At 33.3% G+C, this 22,382-nt stretch overlaps 1 protein-coding gene and 2 pseudogenes across 2 annotated transcripts; all 3 read left to right on the forward strand.

Moving 5' to 3' along the window:
• Positions 1-2,661: 2,661 nt before the first annotated feature.
• On the forward strand, positions 2,662-9,982 carry LOC145579973 (pentatricopeptide repeat-containing protein At5g57250, mitochondrial pseudogene; annotated as a pseudogene). Its single transcript, XR_014099250.1, has 4 exons — positions 2,662-2,792; positions 7,242-7,293; positions 7,598-9,018; positions 9,448-9,982. The product of XR_014099250.1 is annotated as a pentatricopeptide repeat-containing protein At5g57250, mitochondrial pseudogene (transcript).
• On the forward strand, positions 2,803-5,843 carry LOC145579972 (pentatricopeptide repeat-containing protein At4g30825, chloroplastic pseudogene; annotated as a pseudogene).
• A 3,869-nt stretch (positions 9,983-13,851) lies between the features above and the next one.
• Positions 13,852-21,939, forward strand: LOC145579974 (glycosyltransferase BC10-like). The gene is made up of 11 exons (XM_081637285.1): positions 13,852-14,395; positions 15,130-15,645; positions 17,357-17,455; positions 17,720-17,820; positions 17,913-17,984; positions 18,160-18,250; positions 19,908-19,988; positions 20,106-20,165; positions 20,255-20,377; positions 21,313-21,351; positions 21,455-21,939. The coding sequence occupies exons 2-11, from the start codon at positions 15,271-15,273 to the stop codon at positions 21,584-21,586; spliced, it is 1,173 nt and encodes a 390-aa protein (XP_081493411.1). The 5' UTR covers positions 13,852-14,395; positions 15,130-15,270; the 3' UTR covers positions 21,587-21,939.
• The last annotated feature ends 443 nt before the right edge of the window (positions 21,940-22,382 follow it).

The following is a 22,382-nucleotide window of genomic DNA, read 5'->3' on the forward strand; positions in this document are numbered from 1 at the left end:
TGAACTTATTGTCTTTGAATCTGTTTAATCAAAACAAATTGTCCCATAATTTGACCAGTATGAATCTATTGGCTATACACCTAACTTGTATCAGTTTATTAAGTTCAATAGGTTAAAATTCCTTGTTAAATATTTTTGACAATAATATAACAAAATATAAAGTATATAAAAGTGTTTTTTTTTTTTTTTTTTTTTTTTTTTTTTTTTTTGAAAGAAAGTATATACAAGTAAAAGATATTTAGAAATATTTCATTTGGGTATATATGGAATATGATTGTTAAACTGAAAAGAAAATATCATAAGGTATAAATAATTACTTAAAGATTTTGGAAAAAAAAGGAAAATTTTTTTACAAGGTAATGTCAAGTGTCATGCAAGGATTTGTTTTTTTGTATAGGTTAATAAATTAATCTATTTTTGTTACTGTTAATAGGATTTAAAATACTAGATATTTATATAATACATTTGATTTGAAAATAATTCATTACATTCATGATTAGTGCAAAATTTATACGCAATGGAATATTCATCGCAAAATTATTTTTGCATTATGAAAATGTAAAGCAAATAATGCTTTATGTTTCTAAGTTTAACTTTATCTCTATTTTTAATTTTAATTTTATTTTTTTAGTTTACAAATAATTTATATAAGTAAAACAAAATTCAATTTTGGTTACATGCTCAAACTTAGTTATTAATTTCTCTACGGCTACAACGTGGAATTCTTACCACTAAATTACAGCCATTTCATTGTTTAACTTTTGCCTAATTAATTAATCGTAATTAAACAACAAAATTCTTTATAAATAGTATTAGAAAGGTTATTTGTAAATCACTGAAAATAATAACAATCGCCTTTCACTCTATCTTTTCTCTTTATTTTTTATTCTTCTATTCTCCTATGTAGCGTAATAATTTTTTGTGTTTGTAATTGTTAGAGTACAATTATTGTATTTATTCATTATTCATTCCAAAAACAAGCTTCTACTTCTCTCTATTATTCCTATACTTTACTTCTTTCTTAATTCAATTTTCTAAACTTCAATAAAGATTAAGCTGCATGCAGTTGAGCTACGCTCATGTATCACATTGTTTACTGTCAAAATGCAAGTCAAAGTTATCCCTTGTTAAGCTAAGCGTGCCATGACAAAACTTGCGAGAATAATTTTGCAAATAAGGACATGTTATGTTCAACTTTATTTTTAGGTGAATTGAATACAGCCTTAGGTTTTCAAGTAAATGCTTTCAAAAATAGAGGGATGACCTATTTATAAGCATCCAAGTCCCTAAGGCTTAGAAACATTCTATTCTAGAATGCTCATGGGATTTCTTGTAGCAATGAATCCAATTATCTAGAGTATTCTAAAGGCATGATCATAATGATGTTGTACTATTTGCGGCAACAAAGAGGATAAAGGCGTATTGGCCTCTTGAAGTGGCTGAAGCTAAGGCGATATCCATGGCCTTGCGTTTGGGTAACAGATTCGGGTTGGAGAACGTGGTGCTGGAATCAGATTGTCAACTGTTGATCAACCGTCTTTCAAAAGGCTCAATTTACTTCAGTGATCTCGATACAATTTTAGGAGATATTTTTGCTTTGTGTGCTCGTTTAATTTTGTTATTTGGTCCCATGTTGAGAGATGGTAATTATGTAGCTCACCATCTTGCCAAGCTAGTTCCTTTTGGAGTTGAGCAAGTCTAGAAAAATCATTGTCCCCTTTCTCCCTATGTACTCATGGATAATTTATCCCGTAATTAATGTTAGCTTTGGTTTCTTTCAAAGAGTATTCTAAAGAAGACAATATACTCAAATTGCAATGATAATTTTACCAATAATGAATTGATCGTATACTCAATTTAGTTTATGGATGATTATTTACCTAACGATTTGACCATTTACTATAATATGAAGTTTAATTAATTGGGATGATATTTTATTATATTAACTCACCTTTTGGCATGTTCGATATGCACGGACTATTACCTACATATTACTTTTGTATAATAAAAAGAAGTTAAATCAATGATAAAATGTCACAATAGAAGATAATAATAATTAATAAAAAAACACAATTTGTATAATAAGAAAAATTTATTCAATGATGAATGTAATACGTTTATATAATGTGCACTAATAATTAACTCAATTTTCTTCAAATGAGGAAAATGAACACCGTAGTGGGAATGTGAAAGTAATAATGTTGATATATTACATGTAATGAATTAACTTTAAGAATAATGATTTTAATATAAATGTTTTATAAAAGATAGCAAAAAAAAAAAAAAAGAGTTAAATGGTGAGTGACTGAGTGTGACATGTGACAATATTGATTTGTGAACATGTGATCACCCAGATGTCAAAAAGACGTCTAAATTACCCAACTTCATTAACAAGAAGGTAATCAAATCGTTTAGATTGATTTTGGATTAAATTATTATCACGTAGGATTTGTTTGGGTTTATTTCAGGCTTGAATCGAGTTGGATTGGATTTTGATTGTATTGCTAATCACGGGCCAGATAATTTAATGTTAAATCGGGTCAAGTAATTTTAGGTAATATCGAGTTTCGAATCGGGTAATCCATACTCATGGATCTGTTCTGTCAAGTCAAAACTATTGAACCTTTGAACCAGACTCCATCAAATGACCCGAACCAGTAGTGGGAGTCACTCACTGAGTGTGGGACTGACCAAATTTGCAATACAACTCCAATTGCTGACTTCAGACTTGGAATCTGATAATCCGGCTAATTTCCTCCTCATCTTCAACCTCCTGTTATCCTATTTCAAAGGTATGTTCCCTTTACTTCTTTCTCTCTCTTCTTGTAATATATAATTAGGGTTCATTTTCTCTGTGCACTTTTTTACCCATTTAGTATGTGTATTGTTTGCTGATTTGAGAAGCTATAATTGATAATTAATTGTTGTAATATAAGTTTTGTTTTCTGGGGTTTGTGCAATTTTCATGGCTTCATTGCATTTGTCTTTTTCTCTTGAGTTTCATGAACCCAAAAAGATTAAATTTTGTCCAACTTCTGCTCAGTTATTTGATCGTTTACCTGTTACCCACTTCCTAAATTCTTCATATGGAAGTGGGTTTGGTGTAATTTTTGCTGTTTCTAAGTTGAATCATGTTAAAGCTTCTCGTTTCGATTCGGAATTAGTGGATGGTTTAGTAAATGTTGGTGAGAGTGATGGTAATGGTGGAACGTATGAGGATGATTTAGGGAGTGAGAATTTGATTTCCCAGAATTCGAATTTGTCGCATTGTCATCGTAAGGCGGGTGCTAGAGATATAGGGAAGAGATTTCGTGGTGGTGGAGGTGTGAGAGAAGTGCGAAAAGAGAAGCAAAGCTTGAAGAAGCTTGATAATGTAGGAAAATGTAATGGGAAAGATGTTTGTGGTGAACTAGATGTTGGCAAATATGGTATTAGGCCTGAGTCGAGCATAGCCTCTTTCAATAAAATATTAAAAAGCCTTGAAAGGGGTGAGGATAGAAAAGCGGTGATATTTTTCGATTGGATGAGGAGTAACGGGAAGTTAAAAGGGAATGTGATTGCTTACAATTTGGCTCTGCGGGTATTGGGAAGGAGAGGTGATTGGGATGCGGCAAAGAAATTGGTTGAGGAGATGAGACTGGAATCAGGGTGTGAGCTGCAATTTCAGGTCTTTAATACAATCATTTATGCTTGTTCTAAGAAGGGGCTTGTGGATATTGGTGCTAAATGGTTCCGTATGATGTTAGAGTATGATGTTGAGCCTAATATTGCAACTTTTGGTATGCTTATGAGTTTATACCAGAAAGGTTGGAATGTTGAGGAGGCAGAGTTTGCATTTTCCCAAATGCGGAGATTAAATATCAGATGTCAATCTGCATACTCAGCAATGATCACAATTTACACCCGGTCTGGTTTGCATACCAAAGCGGAAGAGGTGATTGATCTTCTGTTTAAGGATGAAGTTGTAATGAATCTTGAGAACTGGTTGGTTATGCTGAATGCTTATAGCCAACAAGGGAAGCTAAAAGAAGCTGAAGGTGTATTGGTTTCAATGGGTGAGGTAGGTTGTGCCCCAAGTATCATTGCATACAATTCACTGATAACTGGGTATGGGAAGATAACCAATATGGATGCTGCCGAACAGATGTTCCAGAACCTACAAAATATAGGCCTGGAACCTGATGAAACAACTTACAGGTCCATGATTGAAGGCTGGGCTAGATCCGGGAATAATGAGAAAACAAAATGGTATTATAATAGGCTGAAAGATTTGGGATTCACGCCAACTTCCTCTAATCTTTACTCTTTTATAAACTTGCAAGCTAAACACAAGGATGACGATGGGGCTTTTATCATTCTTGATGACATGGTGAAGTTGGGCTGCCAACCCTCCTCCATTCTCGGCTCTCTCATACAAGCTTATGAAAAGAGTGAAAGGTTTGATAGATTGCCACAAATTTTGAGGGGTTCTCTCTATGATCATGTGCTACATAATCAGACAGCTTGCTCAATTTTGGCTATGGCTTATGTAAAACACTCCTTGGTGGATGATGCTATTAAACTTCTAAATTATAAGCACTGGAAGGACCCAGCTTTCGAGGACAACTTGATCCATTTGCTTATTTGTTCTTGCAAGGAACTGGGCCATCTGGAAGATGCTGTCAAAATATTTACCCATATGCTGAAGTCTGATGGAAGGCCAAACTTGCATATTTACTCGACTATGATTGACATCTACAGTCTTATGAATCAATTTGCTGATGCAGACAACACTTACCAGCTGTTAAGGTCTTCAGGACTTGCTCTGGACATGGTTGCCTATAGTATTGTTGTCAGGATGTATGTGAAATTCGGACTTTTGGAAGATGCTTGCTATGTTTTGGAAGATATGGACAAGCAAACAAACATCGTTCCTGATATTTATTTGTTCCGCGATATGCTCAGAGTGTACCAAAGATGCAATAAACAAGATAAGCTGGCAGACTTGTACTACAAGATCTTAAAGAGTGGGGTTAGCTGGGACCAGGAAATGTACAATTGTGTCATAAATTGCTGTGCTCATGCTTTGCCTGTTGATGAGCTTTCCAAGGTCTTTGATGAGATGATTAAAAAAGGATTTACCCCCAACACTATCACTTATAATGTTATGCTTGATGTTTATGGGAAGTCCAAACTTTTCACAAAGGCTACGAAAGTCTTTTTGATGGCTAAGAAACAGCAATCGGCAGATGTGATAACTTACAATACTCTTATAGCAGCATATGGTCAAAGCACAAACTTGGAGAAAATGACAAAAACTGTGCAACTGATGCAGTTTAATGGGTTTTCTGTATCCCTTGAAGCTTACAATTGTATGTTGGCTGCTTATGGAAAAAAGCGTCAAATGGATAAACTTAGAGATGTCTTGCAAAGCATTAGGGAATCGAGTCACACTTCTGACCAGTACACGTACAATATACTGATGAATATATATGGGGAACAACGATGGATTGAAGAAGTTGCTGCAGTGTTGGAAGAGCTAAAAGAATATGGACCGGGACCAGATTTATGCAGCTATAATACATTGATAAAGGCATATGGCATTGCAGGAATGATTGAAGATGCTGTTTCTGTGGTTAAAGAAATGAGAGACAATGGGGTAGATCCTGATAGGATCACTTATCTCAACTTGATAACCGCAATGCGCAGGAATGATAAGTTTCTAGAGGCTGTTAGATGGTCATTGTGGATGAAGCAAATGGGAATGAGCTGAAGTACTTGTATATTCTTTTTCTTCGGTTCTTTGTATCAAACGAATAAATGTTCAGTTTTGCTTCTAATCACTAGCCGTGATTGATTGTTTCTGTGACTCTTAATTTGTTAACTATAGACCCATAGTTACTTAGAATTCATACTATTTACCAATATACCATGGAATAATTGCTCTGCATAAAGATACTCTTGGTACTTGATTCAGCAGAAGATTTTCTGGCTTTGTTTGAAATAAATCTGTTCACTGATTTAAATAAGTTGGGAGAGAATCAAGCCTCTTGAATGCTTGAATGTATTTTTATTTTATGTAATTTCCAGCTTATTAGTCAAAATCATCTTCCTTTTCCTTAATTTCTGCCATTAGTGTTGTGTAAGCTAAGTTAATTTTTAGCATAAAGGGGAACTGAAGGAGAAAGAAACTGTGAGAAACTTTTCTATTTTCTGACACCCTTCCTTTTTTCGGAGATACAATGTTGGAAAGGCTTGAACAGCCATCTACCTAGCTTCACACTCTTAGCTATATCAGCCAGTTCATGGGCTGGAGTTCTGGAGTGACTGTATCCCTAGTAATATGTTTTAGCATACAAGACACTAAGGAGGGCATCGGGATATATGTCAGGAACAAATCCCAGATTCCCTCAGTGAGTGTTTGGTTAGCATTTATTGCTTTTCTCTATTTTTCCTTTTGGAGTTCCCTCACTTTAATGTAACATCATTTTCCATACCACCCCCTCCCCTTGAGACTTGTATTTCCCAAGGGATTTTCACATTTCTAGTTCATCACTACAAGAGGGCTTAGGTTAATTTCTGCAAGAGTAACAGAGTCCAACAGAATACAGAGTTCCAAGAGTTCATAATCAAAGAAAATCCAATAAAATGCAGTCTGATTTGTATACCAACCCATATTTTTCAATATCTTTAGGAATATAAATAGCCAAGGATGCTGAAGTTATGTTCTTTTGGGATAAATAGCCAAGGGTGCTGAAGTTATGTCCTTTTGGGATAAATAGCCAAGGATGCTGAAGTTATGTCCATTTAGGACAATGCTATTTAACATTATATTTACAATATTCATATTCTTGATCAATTAGCTCCTTTACTTTTTGTGGCCTTGGAATCCCTTTCCTGACTGACCCTTGCTATCTTCATAAAAGCTTTTCTGACTAATCTAATGCTCGTACATGGCCCTATCAAAACTCAGGATGCATTAGCCCTTGGGTTTGGAAAACAGATATTAGAATTTATCTGGTATTTACTCAAATGCCAAAAAATTGAAAGTTTCTGAATTTGCAATGTTTTAATCCTCATTAAGAACATGTTTAATATCTTGCTATCCTTGTGCCATGTCTATGAACCTAGATAGTCTGTTGATGAGTCAAATCCACATGTTCCTGCTGTCTGAATTGGATGAGAGCCTTGTATTAAATTTTTTGCCGTGACAACTGACCACACAATGTGTACTTATAGTTTAATCATATTTGTCTTTGCAGGTGAAGCAGACATGACAATGTTTCTGTTTATTCCCAATTACAGCTCCTGCTAGTAAGTCCATTTATTTTGTTTGTTCCTCACATATTTTCACTTTTAGCAAGATATTATCCATTTTTCTGACATCTGGGTATAGTATCTGCTATATTATTATTATATCTAAGTCTCCGATGAATCCATTGATCTTTGAATACAGTTATTATTGCCTTCTTTCCAGAATCATAGCCAAACCTAGGAGAAATATTAGTAAGAAATAACTTAATTATGGTTCTAATTCATCTCAAAGGTAAAGTATCACCTCAGGTTAATATTGACATACACCTGAAAACATGTTTTGATATCCCGTGGTTGATTTCAGGCTTCTTCACTGTGATGCTGTATAATTGAATGGCAAAAAGGGCATCCAAGTGCTACTACAAAATTTTGCGGGGTTTTATACAGGACTATAATTTTGGGAATATCCAGCCTGTCTTCGCGTCATTTATAAAGAGATATGGTTTAATTAAACCTACACTGGGCAAGATGTTGGTGCATTACTTGTGTATGGAGAACAATGTAGATGGTGCCCTTATTCTCATTAATGAGTTGAACAAAAATAATTTGAAGGTAAATTTTCCTGTTGATGTTATTGGGATGCTTACAGCACAAGGAAGACCTTTGGATGCATACAGACTTGTTATGGGTGCCCAAAATGATCTTTCAAGTATGAATGTGGTTGAATACTCAGTCCTTGTTGATGGACTCTGCAAAGAAGGGTACATTGATAAGGCCTTAGAACTATGTAATTTTGCCAGGAAGATGGGAGTTGCACTTAATGTAGTCACTTATAACTCACTTTTCAATGGGCTATGTCGTCAAAGTTGTCTCATCGAGGCTTTTCGGTTGTTTGATTCATTGGATATGAATAAAATATTTCCTTCTGCTGTTACTTATGGTACATTAATCGATGCTTTGGTTAGAGAAGGCTATTTATTGGATGCTCGGCAATTGTTTGAGAGAATGATCATCAAAGATATAAAACCAAATACCCATATTTACAATACTCTAATTGATGGATACTGTAAATTTGGGAATGTGGAAGAAGCATTGAGGCTTCTATATGATTTGGAGAACCACTCTCTTAAGCCTGAAAAATTCACCATAAGTGCTGTGATTTATGGCTTTTCCTTGGAGGGAAACATGGAGGGTGCACTTCAATTTTTTATCGATATGAAGGGAAATGGCATTTCCCCTGACTTCTTAGGCTTCTTATATTTAGTAAGGGGCCTATGTGCGAAGGGTAGAATGGAAGAGGCACGGAGTGTTATAAGAGAAATGCTTCAAGATGAATCTGTTCTTGAGTTGTTAGCTAGAGTAAATGGCGAGATTGAAACAGAATCTGTAGAGACCTTTCTATTTGACCTGTGTGAACAGGGTAGCATTCAGAATGCTCTTATCATTCTCAATGAAATTGGATCAATGTTTTTTCCTTACAAGAGAGCTTCTGCTTCTAGTGCACTTAAACCTATTGCGTCTTGTGAGGAAGATATACAGACCATCTCTCCTAATCCTCATCCCTCTGTCCATCAAATGGACTTTGATGCTTTGTACTCGAAAATAACATCTCTTTGCTCTCTAGGCGATTTCCAAGGCGCTACTGCTTTGGCAAAAGCTATGATGTTTGGTTTTCCGAAAAAATGATGGCATCAGAATGACACCTGTTCTGGGCTAAACTAATGCAGGACCTCTGGGATTGTACGTGGATGAGAAGTAATGCAGTACATCAGCTACACCCTACAGGTATCTGCCTTTTCAACCATTGTTAATTTTCCTTTTCTGTCTTTTTTTTGCACACAGATATACAATTTTCAAAGCTAATAGGCTAATAGCTTACTGTCTTTCTCAGCAATTCAATTAATCTTTTTCGACTACAAACCCTACAGGATTTTTTTAAAAAAAATTCGTTACTTCTTTTCTTCGTTCTATAGTACTTTTATTTTTGACATCGAATGGTCATTTTCACGTGGTTATCAATTGAGTAGTTTTGTTTTTTTTTTTAAAGAAATTTATATACATAGTAACTTAAATCGTAATTAGGAACTTACAAAGTTACAAGTCAACTTCTTGTGATATTATCTCTTACTTGTTTATGAGAGTACTTGCTGAAATTAAACACTATATATGTGTTGCCAAAAAGAAGTAACATCCTTTTTGCTGTACACATGCTAGGCTGATGACTCTTCTATCATGTTGGAGCTGGTATGCATCAAATTTTGCAGGTCTATTTTGATGTGTTTTCGGAGTATAAGTTTGAAGCATACGACTCAGACCTTTGGATTAGCAGAATTGTCGTGATTGCCTAACTGGTAATGCTCTTGCGCAAATTACATATAACATCACGGGAGTGGCATCTTGCTGATTATAGTTTACACCAAGGCTCGTGAACATGCTGCGTGAAGTGACCAATTCAGGCAAAAATCTTTGTTGAAGATACGTGTTTGAGGGTGTTTGAGAAAATTACTCCTGAAAAAAATATTTATATAGGAATGCATGATTTGTGAATTGTGATTAAAGAAGGTGTTATCCAGATAATCTTGTATGAAAATCATCATTATTCATTAATTTTTGTAATTAGTCTTCATATTTTTAATACTTCTAGTGATTGAAAAAGGCATGACTTTAGCTTACATTAAAACTTAAAAGTACTTCGTAGTCCGTACCAATGTATTCATTTATTGTGTTATCTTGTGTTAAAGTACTAAAGAGAGAGGCTTTTTTTTTTTTTTTTTTTTTTTTTTTTTTTTTTTTTTTTTGGAAAGAAAGAGTATGGCTTTAAGATAAGCTAATTTGTCCACTTTTTATTTGGCCAAAAAAAGGAGAAAAAAAAAGTATGTTAACTCTTTTTCAATGTGTTCCGTCAAATGTTAGAGATCTAAAAGCACTTTTTAACCCCGAATTTTCAGGATGTTTACAAATTGCTTTGGTAATTGAAGAAGCCAAGCCAATTATCATAATCCCTCCGTCATTATTAATAGTTTCTTATATCTAATTTTAAGTTTTAAAATGATAATCTCATTTGTTTTTTTTCAAATATCATTAATATTAATTTTTTTACTAATTTTTCTCCAATTTACAACAATATTTATACAAATTTAACTTTCCTAGGTAAATATTGTTTTTTCATGTAATTTTATTACTTCCTCTCTCGACTTTGTTGCATAACTAATGTAAATTTAACTTTTTAATGTACTTTACTATTACTTATTTATTTATTTATTGATTTTTGTGAAAATTGCCCATAAGAGACTATCAATAAAGGACAGAGGGAGTAATAAATGAAAAGTGGTATTTCTATAAATAAATTGACAAAAAAAATCAGGATCTACATTTAACAAAAAATTATTGATTTATTTATAAAAATACCACGATTTTTTTTTTTTTAATGATGATAAACTTGTATTTTCCCATGATAACCTACACATGCAAATTTTTGTTGAAATTTTGACAAATTTTATATGTATTATTACAAGTTTACAATTACAATGATCTTAAATAGCCACATCAATTAAACATAACTATCATCAAATACAATTTTAATTGTAAAATTGCCCATCGAGATCAACTACGAGTAGTAAAATCTCACATGAATATGTTTATTTTTCTAAATCATTTATTGAAAAAGTATTAAACATCTTAACATTCAAATCTATATTAAAGATCTATACACGATTATCAATAACATAATGGAAAAAGTGTGGTACACCTATTATTTAAAGAGCTCCTAAACACAACTACCTTAAGAAAACATATTGCTTTTTCTTATCTCTTCCCCAATGATCCTTCTCATTGGATGCATGAGATGATGTAGGCTCTATTCAAGTCTAAGAAAGAGACATCTCAATTTTTTTAAGATTCTAAACATTATAATGTTGAATTTTAAATAATTAAATAACATAAAGAAAATGTAGAAAAAATCCAAGGAAGACTCCAACTAAATTGGGAATTGTATATAGAATTATTCAAATATAAAGGCTTTCCCCAAATTGACAGTCAAGAAGAGAATGTCTTGATCATATTAGAAAAATAATTGTACTAATTGACATTATTTAAAATGTAAATTGACAGCTTCTACATTGAATGGATGACCCCTTAAAAGGGTATATTTCTGTCTTGATTAGCCTCATCATAGGTCATTGGGTGTCTTGCATGTGCAACTGTTCATAATCATAAGGCATTGGTAAATTATGTATGTGCACAATAATGTGCATAATAAATTAATAATGTAAAGAATAAAAAGTTTAATACCAAATACAACCTCCCATGTTGAACTCTACAAGTAAGACTTGTTTTGATTTATTGAGCTGAACAGATTGGAGCTGAATTGAACTTAACTAAATTGAATTGTTTATGAGAGAAGAAAATTAAGACCTAAACTGAACTAATTGGAGCTGAATTAAACTGAACTGAAATTAAGCTGAAGAGAACAGGCTCTAGTTAGAACTATTATCTCATTTTTAAGCTTATAATAGTGTATTATGGACTTATTTGTAGACATACCAAAGAATATATGGCCAAAGTTATTTAAAAAATCAAGTATATCAATTAATTATTATAGAACATAAGAGAATTGAGTGAAGTCATGTCCTTTTTACCTTAAAAATATAATATTCAGTAAAAATAATTTCATTTCAATAAAACATAAGTCCAATTCAGTAAAAATTTATTTTAATCCCTAAGCTAACTTCAAAGAAAAAAAAAATATAACAATTAATTCAGTAAAAGTAAAAGTAATTTCAATTCAGCAAAGTTAATTTAATTTAGTAAAAATAAATTTAATTCAACAAAAATAAAGTAAAGAGAATATGACCTACAACTTTAAAAAAACAAATAGAGTTATAAGACTCTATTCACTTCACCCTATATTTGTTGAACTGAAATTATTTTGGCTAAACTTAGTTATATTTATTGAACTGAAATTAATTTTGTTGAACTGAAAATTATGTTTACTAATTCCCTATTGAAATTATTGATTTTTACGAAACATAAATTATTTTTACTAAATTGAAATTAATTTTATTAAACTGAAATTAATTTTATTAAATACTTCCTCCGTTTTTTTATACTTGCAACACTTCCCTATAATGGAAATGTCATAATACTTGCAATACACTATAAATGGAAAGCTATTTTAGGGAAAAACTTAAAACTATACTATTTCTTTTATTTAAAGCACATGGCCCACAAAATTACATTCCTAACAACCACTCATCCCATTTTAAAGTACTACCTCCTTTTCATAAAATCTGCAACAAAGTGGCTTGCACAATTACCAGCGCAAAATTTCTTAAGCAAAAATTAGTAAACAAAGGGTCATGTGATTATTGGATGAGAAAGAAAGTAACCCTACCACAACCACCCAAAACCCCAGCCAACTCGTACCACCACCAACACCACCACACCACCAACACCACAAGCTAACCACCAACACCACCACCAGACCACCAACGAACGAAGCCCCACCTCACCACCACCAATCAACTCGCACCACCACCAAAAACTCACCCAACCATCAACGAACCAAAACCCGAACTCACTACCAAAGAACCAAAACCCCCACTTACCACCACCAACGAACCCACCAACCAAATCGCACAACCACCAAATCGCGACCAAATCGCACGACGACAACTTTGAAAAGGGTAAAAGAGGCGGCGAACTAGCAGGGTAACGTGAAAGGGGTGAACGGCGACGACTTTGAAAAGGGAAACAGAGGCGGCAGCGGCTCGAGTTTTCTGTTGAGGATAACGAAAAGCGAAGACTTGATCTGAGTGGTGGTGGTGGTTTCGTGGTTGTGAGAGAAGAGAGAATAGTGTTGTTGGTGGTGGTTGAGAGGGAAGAGAGAAAAAAAATGGTGATGTTGGTGGTGGTTGAGAGGGAAGAGAGAAAAAAAATGGTGATGTTGGTGGTGGATGTGGTTGTGAGGGAGGAGAGAGAATGTGGGTTAGGGTTTTAATTATGGATAAATTAATTTGGGTTAAAGAGTTAATATGTTATTTATTGAAGTTAAGTAAAATTTAGTAAGGGTATGCTGGTAATTTTACACAAAAAAATTTACTAAAATGGGAAACTTTTGGTTTGTTGCACATAATGTGTAGTTTCCTTTTTGTGAAATTGTTGCAGATTTTATAAAACGGAGGTAGTATATTATATCATGTGAATCTTACATTTCTTAAATACCGTGAAAAAGTGCGTGTTGCAACTTTTAAAAAACGGAGGAAGTAATATATATATATATATATATATATATATATATATATATATATATATATATATATATATATATTGTTTTTTTTTTTTTTTAAGGTGAAATAAATTGGGTCTAATTAATTAAAAACAGATAGAGTATACCACTATACCCTAACCACAATTCAAACATTTGAACCCAACAAACAAACCAAATTAATAACCGTGTAACCCCATATTAACGTGGCTAATACGGGTTTGGGTTATAGTCAAACTCAACCACAAGAATAAAAAGAAGACAAACAAATCAAAATTGTGTTGGTTTTTGCAGTCTTTTTTTTGTTTAATTTAATTTCTTTTTATTTTTATTTGTTTTTCCAAACATAAACAGCCAATTAACAATCAACGACTCATTCCTTCGTCAATGGTCACCACCAAGAAGACCAACCCACATTATTTTTCATTTTCATTTTTTTTTCTTAAACAATTCCAAAAACAGCTCCCAAATCTCTCACCAAATTCAAATTCAGCCCTTGAAAATTCCTGGGAATTTTATTTTCTTCTTTTTCAATCAATTTAATCAATTTCAATACCCAACAAAAAAACCCATCAATTTTTGGATTTTTTTAAAAAAAAAAATTCAATTTTGGGTTTTTTTTGCAAGTTGAATAATGATTGATTTAGCTAGGAAATTTCCCAATAATTAATTCTATATACAAAAAGTTAGAGAAGAAAAGAGCATAAAAAGACCAAGTCTTTCCTTCAATCTTCCCCAATTTACACTATTTTAAATAGTATATATACTATCTTCTTCTTCAAGCTCTTTAAATCTCTTTTCGTTGATTTTTGGTTTCTGGGTATTAGATCTTGAACATTTTATAGCTTCTTTAATCTAGATTTGAACTGGGTACTTTGAATTTCTCGCCTTTTTCAGGTATTAATTACATGTCATTATTAATTTTTTTCTAATATTAATAACTCATTACTTTTGAATTACTTTTGTGTAACTTTTGAATTGCTTTTTTTTTTATATATGATGGCTTTAGGATTGATTCTGGAATCTGGGTATTATTTGTTTTTTCAATTTATCATCGTATGAAATTATAATTGAAGTTAATTGGTTGTTTTTGAATGGATTTTTGGTGAAATTGTTGATATTTTTTTTAAAGTAATTGTGGGTGTTTCTGGGGTTTTCGTGTGTTAGGTTGGTTTGACTCCTTTGGAGGGAAATGAGTTTTTGTAAAAAGAGGCTTTTTCGTTGAAAGGTGGTTTGACCATTTTGAAGGAAATATGTGTGTTTATATTTACAATTAAGTTTTGTAGTTTTCATGTGGTTTGCGTGATTAATATAAGGTTAACAATTGCAAAATCGAAGTTTTGAAATCAGTAATTTCTTTATGTTGTGTTTCTATGTGCTTCATTATCTATATTCTGGATCCCCATATTCCTCACAAGTGCATATACGTGATTAAATAATTAAAACTCGGAGCAATCCGTTGTATAACCGAAATCATCTGATTGTTTGTTTGTTCCTATGTAACTATGTTGTGGGTGAAATACTTTGCATTGCTTTGTTTGTTGAAATTGAACTCTTGCTGCTTTCATGTTTGGTAGTTCTGAAAAAACAATGCAATAGTTCTTCTAATGGAATTAACTCCACTTTTACAGACTGGGTTCCTTGAGCATTTGAATATCTCAATTTTGTTGAGGTGGTGTTTTATTTCCATCTTGCTTAAGAGTGAAGCAAATAGTGATATTGAGGCCAAAATAGGTCATGTTTTGATTCTTCTGTGATATATTGGCTAAAAGATGAAGGCAACAGAAGCCTGGGGCTTAAGCATGCAAATTTTGCCAATGCATCGCCATCGACATGTTTCTAGGAGACCAGTTTGGATTATTGTGTTGGTTTGCTTGGTCAGCTTTTTTGTGATTTGTGGTTATGTATATCCTCCCGAAAACTCCTCAGCCTGCTATGTTTTTTCACCAAGAGGCTGCAAAGCTTTTCAAGAATGGCTTCCATCTTATACTAGAAGAGAATTGACTGATGAAGAGTTGGCATCACAAGTTTTAGTTCAAGAATTTTTGAGAACTCCTCCTCAACAGACTGAAAATCCTAAAATTGCTTTCTTGTTCTTAACTCCTGGATCATTGCCTTTTGAGAATCTCTGGGATGTATTCTTTACTGTAAGTATATTCTTTATCCTTCCTACATTTCATTGTAAACTTTATTTATGCAATGCTGTCAATTTGGCACTGACAAGCTTAAGAGATGGGCCTGTCTAATAATTCCTATGCTATACTATATAGCCTCTGAGTTTAGCTAGTGACTATGTAGGTCAATCGTCTATTCTGTACTTATTAACTTGGGAACCAAGAAATAGTACTTTTATCGTTATAAGATTGAAACGTCAATTTACAATGTACAAGTATTTAAGCTCTGACTAATTGTGTTTCTAGTTTTATAATACTAAGTTTATTGCTAGGACTTAATAATACTACTTGAATTTTGAAGTGTTAAAACAGCCAGTAGCTAATGTAGGGTAGCTGATAAATATTAGTTTTTAAAATACACTTCACACTTCTTTCATGTTTCTTTTAGAGCCTTAGAGGCTATGCAGTTAATAATAACTTGTGTTGTCTCTGCGTTTTTTTAATGAAGACTGTTTGGAAGTCATGCAGTTGGTGGTTATTGTGGGTTATCTAAGATTAGTTTGTCATGATCCATGTACTTCCTTTTCTATGCTATAAGCTAAGCTATGCGTCTTTGCATTTCTTAGTACCATTTAAGTACTGAAAAATTATGCATCTAGTAGTTCTCTTGTTCCCTTCGCCCTTTAGTCCCATTCATTACAAATTCTTACTCCTATATAAAATCCCATCTCCTCACTGTGTTATGTTTTTTTTTCCTGCCTCTGAACAATCAAACCCCACTTTTTTTTTTTTTTTAATTTTTTTTTACAACCAAATCCCATGACCCTCCTGAAAAGAAGTTTACAGTTTACATGGTTTATTCTACAAAATGATTCCTGGATCACGGAATTAGTTCTGAAACAATCACCAAATCTCTTGTTTTCTTTACCTAAAATCAATCAATCAATCAATCAATCAAAGCCTTAATCCCAAAAGTGGGGTCGGCTAACATGAACCAAATTTGATTATTCCGTGTAGTCATCAACATAAATCTTTCTCCTCCATCCCTTACGATCCAAAACTTCATCCTCACGTAAATCCATGCACTTCATATCCTTCCTCACTCCTTCCAACCAAGTCATCTTTGGTCTCCCTCTTCCTCGTTTAATCCCTCCATGGTCCCACTCTTCCACTCTTCGCACCGGTGCACCCTCGGGTTGAATTAAAAGAAAAGAAAATGAAATTCTACAAGACCATTGTATTAACTAATAAGTGCATTAATATTGGTATTGAGCTCCCAAGTATACAAATTTAATAATTTTCTCCCTGCAATGACATGGGAACAGAGATGAATTTAATAATTTTCTTCAACACTTACCAATATTTTTTTTAAAAATAATTAGCTAATTTCTGACTAGAATAAATTAGCAATGCATATTTTGCATGTAAATTATCCCATGAATGGCATTAGCTGACTGCTTGTTATGATCTTACCTTAACAAATCTTGTTTAGTCAATGCTGCCAGAGGATAGCTATCACAGTGATAAGATTGATTCTGCTGTCTTCTGAAAACTTTATTAACTGCAATATGTATCTTTTCTATTTCTTATATGTGTACCCTTACTCCCTTAGTTATTCTTTTTATTTGGCAGTCTCACGAGAGTCATGACTCATGATGGCAAGTTTAGTTTTTATGTGCATGCATTCTCTTTTAATTTATCTATCTGTTTATTATGCTCTGAGAGTACTCATCTAATATGGCAGGGTCACGAGGGAAAGTTCAGTGTTTATGTGCATGCATCTCAACGAAAACCTGTACATCAGAGCAAATATTTCATTGATAGAGACATCCATAGTGACAAGGTTTGTACTTTCTAGATTTCACTTAATTTCTTATTTGTACTGAATATTGTGCTGGTTATTAATTAATCTTTATATTAGTTAAAGGAACCCATTATAGTGGTGTCACTTTGAGATAAATTGATCAATCATTTTTTGCTTGTACAAGTTGAACTGATTTCTTTTAATGGCACAAATAAATCTGATGAGACATTTTTTGCAGCCCTAATCTATGAAAATTATAAAGATCTGACAATTATGTGAATACATTGTTGCCTTTTGTCACAGGTTGGTTGGGGTCAAGTTTCAATGATAGATGCAGAACGACGCCTTTTGGGCAATGCACTGCGAGATCCTGATAACCAGCACTTTGTATTGCTTTCTGATAGGTGTGTATAGATTGCCTCCAAGTATTTGTTATTGTTCCATTATGTAGCACAGTACCCTTGGCTTCTGATCAAATACTTTTCTTTTCTTGCAGTTGTATTCCGTTGCACAGATTTGAGTATGTGTACAACTATCTGATGTACACAAATGTTAGTTACATTGACAGGTGAGTTCAGTGAGTTAAACATTTGAGCTTTTATGTTTCATTAGTTACTGTGTTATGCGGTCCTCTATACAGAAAGGTTATTGCTTGTACTATTTGCATAGCTTCTTAAAGTCAAATAGATTTGAGTCAGTTTTGAATTGTACATTAATCCTGTTCTTTTGCCTTTATCTGCCAGTTTCTTGGATCCAGGTCCTCATGGAAATGACAGGTACTCACCACATATGTTACCCGAAATAGAAAAAGAGGACTTCCGTAAGGGTGCACAGGTGAGAAATCACATATCATTCCTGAAAAGTGCTTATAATAATGTCATGAAACAACTGCTGCTTCTGAAATTTGGCTTTAAATTCAATTGATTATTATGGTAAGAGAGAGAGAGAGAGAGGAGGGGGGGGGGGGGGGGGATAATGAGTTCCATCATAGGGTTATATTATTACAAAATCTGCTTAACAATGTTGAAAAGGTCAAACTTTCTTGGTCTTATGACACTGCCTCCTAGAAGTCTGGCACGCACAGAAATTGGCATGTTTAACATCAGATCTTCTGAAAGTTGCAGACTGGTTGAATCTTATTTTGATGCTATATTTTTTGTGTCAAATACTGCATGCTTTAGTTGTCTATTTTTCTGTAGTTTTGGCCATTTTAGAAGCCATTCCACTTTTAGATTCTGTCTGATATGGTAAAATATTCATGCACTTTCACCAAATTAAATTAAATATCATGTCTTTCTTGACCGTTCCCGTTAGACAAAGGTGCCTAAATCTCTTCTATCTCATCAAGTCATCATTTTGATAAGCACATAACAGACTTATGGTTGTGTTTTACTACCCCTCTCTGTTTTTTTTTTTTTTTTTCAAGTGCCCAGTTTTCCAATGAAGAACTTTGACAAATTATATCTTTAATTATAAAAAATTGATATTCAGAAACTATACATTGAAACAATCTCAACAAGTACAAAGTACCCACATGATCACTTGTGTATAAATCACTAACATTGGTCAAAGTGTATAAAACACTAACATTGACCGTTCCCATTAGACAAAGGTGCCTAAATCTCTTCTATCTCATCAAGTCATCATTTTGATAAGCACATAACAGACTTATGGTTGTGTTTTACTATCCCTCGCTGTTTTTTTTCAAGTGCCCAGTTTTCCAATGAAGAGCTTTGACAAATTATATCTTTAATTATAAAAAAATTGATATTCAGAAACTATACATTGAAACGATCCCAACAAGTACAAAGTACCCACATGACCACTTGTGTATAAATCACTAACATTGGTCGAAGTGGATTACATACACAGTGCAAAAAGTCAAACTGGGGCTTAAAAAAAATCCGGGGGAGTATTTTACTTTAAACTTCTTCAAACAATGTCTACATAGATAATTTCTGTCTGAAAATTTCTTTTCTTGTAATAATTGTAGCAAAAATAGGTATAAGCTCGTTGCTTTTTATCCTTGACTTATAAGTATGCACCTTACCAACAGTCTCTTTCTAATCCAATTTATGCCATCTGTTCAGTGAACATTTGACTTGTGGTTGAAGTGCCTATTGAAGAACGAAAAAAGTAATATTAAATCTGTGCTAAACAGCGCATATAGGCTTGTTGGGAAACATAGGCAGCCTTGTGTTCTGAATCTCATGTAAACTTATGACAGTTGGCATTAGACAGCCTACTTGTATAGCTCCATAACTCTATTATAGATTCTACTTAATAATTATACAGGCTTGTTGGGAATTATAATTAGCCTTTTGTTCTGAGATTTACGTTAACTTATGACAATTGGTTTGGAATTTAGTAGCTGTTTGGTGTTTCTGTCTACACCGTAACACTGGTTTATCCCATTATGCAATTTTATGTATGCCAAGTTTCATATCATGGTATCTATTATGTACTAATTATTAATGTTACGTTTATGCAGTGGTTTCACTTGAAGCGGCAGCATGCAATGATTGTAATTTCTGATACCCTTTACTATTCGAAGTTTAGAAATTACTGCAGGGTGAGCTCCTTTCTTTTGCTATAGAACATGGCATAAGTGCATAACATTTAGATAAATTTATACGGAGGCTTTTATTTAGGTCAAAGCAAAATGTTGATCGATCTTTTCTCTTTACAGCCTGGCTTTGAGGGACGCAATTGCTATTGTGACGAACATTACTTGCCAACTTTCTTCAATGTGAGTGTCACTAAGAATGCTCTCTCTGTCAAAACCACTATATATTATCCGTTTCAGTCCAACTAAGTTTGTTTTTTGGCAATGCATAGATTGTTGATCCAGGGGGGATGGCAAATTGGTCAGTAACTCATGTTGATTGGTCTGAACATAAGTGGCATCCAAAATCCTATAGAGCACAGGATGTCAGCTATGAACTTTTGCAGAAAATTACGGTATGATTCTATCTTGTTTATGCAATTAGGTTCATCTTCTCACTTATAATCCGTTAATCCCCTTAACAAATAGGAATTATCTTAGAAAGAAAAAATTAGTTTGAAGAATATATAATTTTTACATTGCAACCGAACATGGGCATATATGGAAGTATTTTCATGTTGATGATTCCCACTCGACTTAATTTGTATGCCCCATTAACCACTATAACCAGCCAAAAGAAATACGACGTAGTTTTTGTTTGGTCAATTCTCCTAAAACGAAATGTTTGTATTTTATTTTTTTTATTAATTGCAAGATTATTTCTATTTTTAAAACTTAATCAATCAATTATTTAATATGCTGCTCCATAAGGATAGTTCTTGGAAATATATATGTGCTTTTGGAATATATACTTTAGAGCAACGGTAGGATTTGGGTATTTTTTGTTAAAACCTTGAGATCTCATTTTATAGTTCAAGAACAAGATGCCCTGTATTAGAACGTCATTGGTAACTAGCTTTCCTATGATAAATTGAAAATACCGAAGTACATGTGAATGTCCTCGTTAGGTGTTGAAAGAATTTGTGTGTATTCGGAAGTCATATTTAGGTCAACAAAAATAAGGCAGTTTTTCAATGATTTTTAAGTACATAACGACAATTGAATGACAGCATCCCATATCTTAGTATACCTTGATTAAAATACACCTTAACATTTTCTTATATTCCAAGATGCCTAGAGTGATTCTTGTGAATAGAAACAATAACAAGGGAAACAGTCTCGCTGATTTTTGTGTGTGTTTCAGATCTACTAGGCGTCTAAGCATGATTAGTACTCTCAGTGTGTTAACTGTTCTTTATTGGAGTTGTATGACTTATATCAGTTAATCTAATTTCTCATGCTTTTGCTAAAACTAGTTATAATTCTGAACTCTGTGTTATTGATATTGCAGTCTATTGATGAAACTGTGCATGAAACTAGTGAAGCAAAGGTAAATTTTTTTTTTTTTTTTTTAATATATTTCATAAAAGTTTTTAAGATGACTTAGTTTTTTTATAAAGTTATTTCTGATTTCTGTCATTCAATATTTGCAGAAGCAAGTGATTGTGAAGCCTTGTGTATGGAATGGAGTGAAACGCCCTTGTTATTTGTTTGCTAGGAAATTTTACCCGGAAACTCTGGACATTTTGATACAAATCTTCTCCAACTACACTGCTTCTGTATAAGCAATACAAAAACCAGAGTTTTGCTTTGATCGATGCCTTTCGACCACCTTTTTGTCTCCATACATAGCTTTTCCCGTTGTAAATGTCCATGCCATACAAAGACCTGATTCTAGCTGATATGTTAGCTGCCTGGAACAAGAGTATTATTCTTCAAAGGTTGCTACTCGGAAGATTCAATGTCTATTCTTTTCCCCCAAGTATTCTTCTGTAATTTTGCCGATGTAACAAACATTTTCTCAGATATTGACACAGTTGAGGGGATCAATTCTTAGATAGATATAGTAGAACTAGCTTGCAGATTTTTACTGTATTTTGCTTCAGCTAATGATAGCAATGCTAAGTTTCTAATCTAATACTCCGCAATTTTCCCTCTATTGGTTTTTATCTTCTTTCAGCAATCAGTAACACAGACACAGTGAATTCAATTGGGTATAAACCACTATATAGTAAGCCAAACATTTGAATAATGTATATTCAATCGGGTACTTCTTTCGCCAATATTTCAACACATGGCTGATTTGTCGTTGCCACAATGCAACAGAGAACAAGAGCTATGAAAGGAACGAACATGCAGCATTTGCATCTTAGGCTGGGACGAAACAAAATAACTAAATAATTCTTCAGCCTTAGCCAATCTCTTGACATCTCTTAAGCTTTAGCCATTGGCACATTGCCCAGTATGGCTGTACTTTTTCGAACATTTGAGGGCTAACTTCAGAATTTAGATCCTAACTTGCTGCTGTTAATACTCTTGATGATAGTATAACTGTACTCTCGGCTACTAATGTAAAATGCT

This window comes from Chenopodium album, chromosome 14, assembly GCF_948465745.1.
Source record: "Chenopodium album chromosome 14, dcCheAlbu1.1, whole genome shotgun sequence".
In the NCBI taxonomy this organism is placed as follows: Eukaryota; Viridiplantae; Streptophyta; class Magnoliopsida; order Caryophyllales; family Amaranthaceae; genus Chenopodium; species Chenopodium album.

Excerpts from the sequence above, each read along its gene's own strand:
- LOC145579974 (XM_081637285.1), top strand. The coding sequence starts at position 15,271 with ATGAAGGCAACAGAAGCCTGGGGCTTAAGCATGCAAATTTTGCCAATG. Across the intron at positions 17,985-18,159 it reads AATGTTAGTTACATTGACAG|TTTCTTGGATCCAGGTCCTC; the intron begins GTGAGTTCAGTG and ends TTTATCTGCCAG. Across the intron at positions 18,251-19,907 it reads ACTTCCGTAAGGGTGCACAG|TGGTTTCACTTGAAGCGGCA; the intron begins GTGAGAAATCAC and ends ACGTTTATGCAG.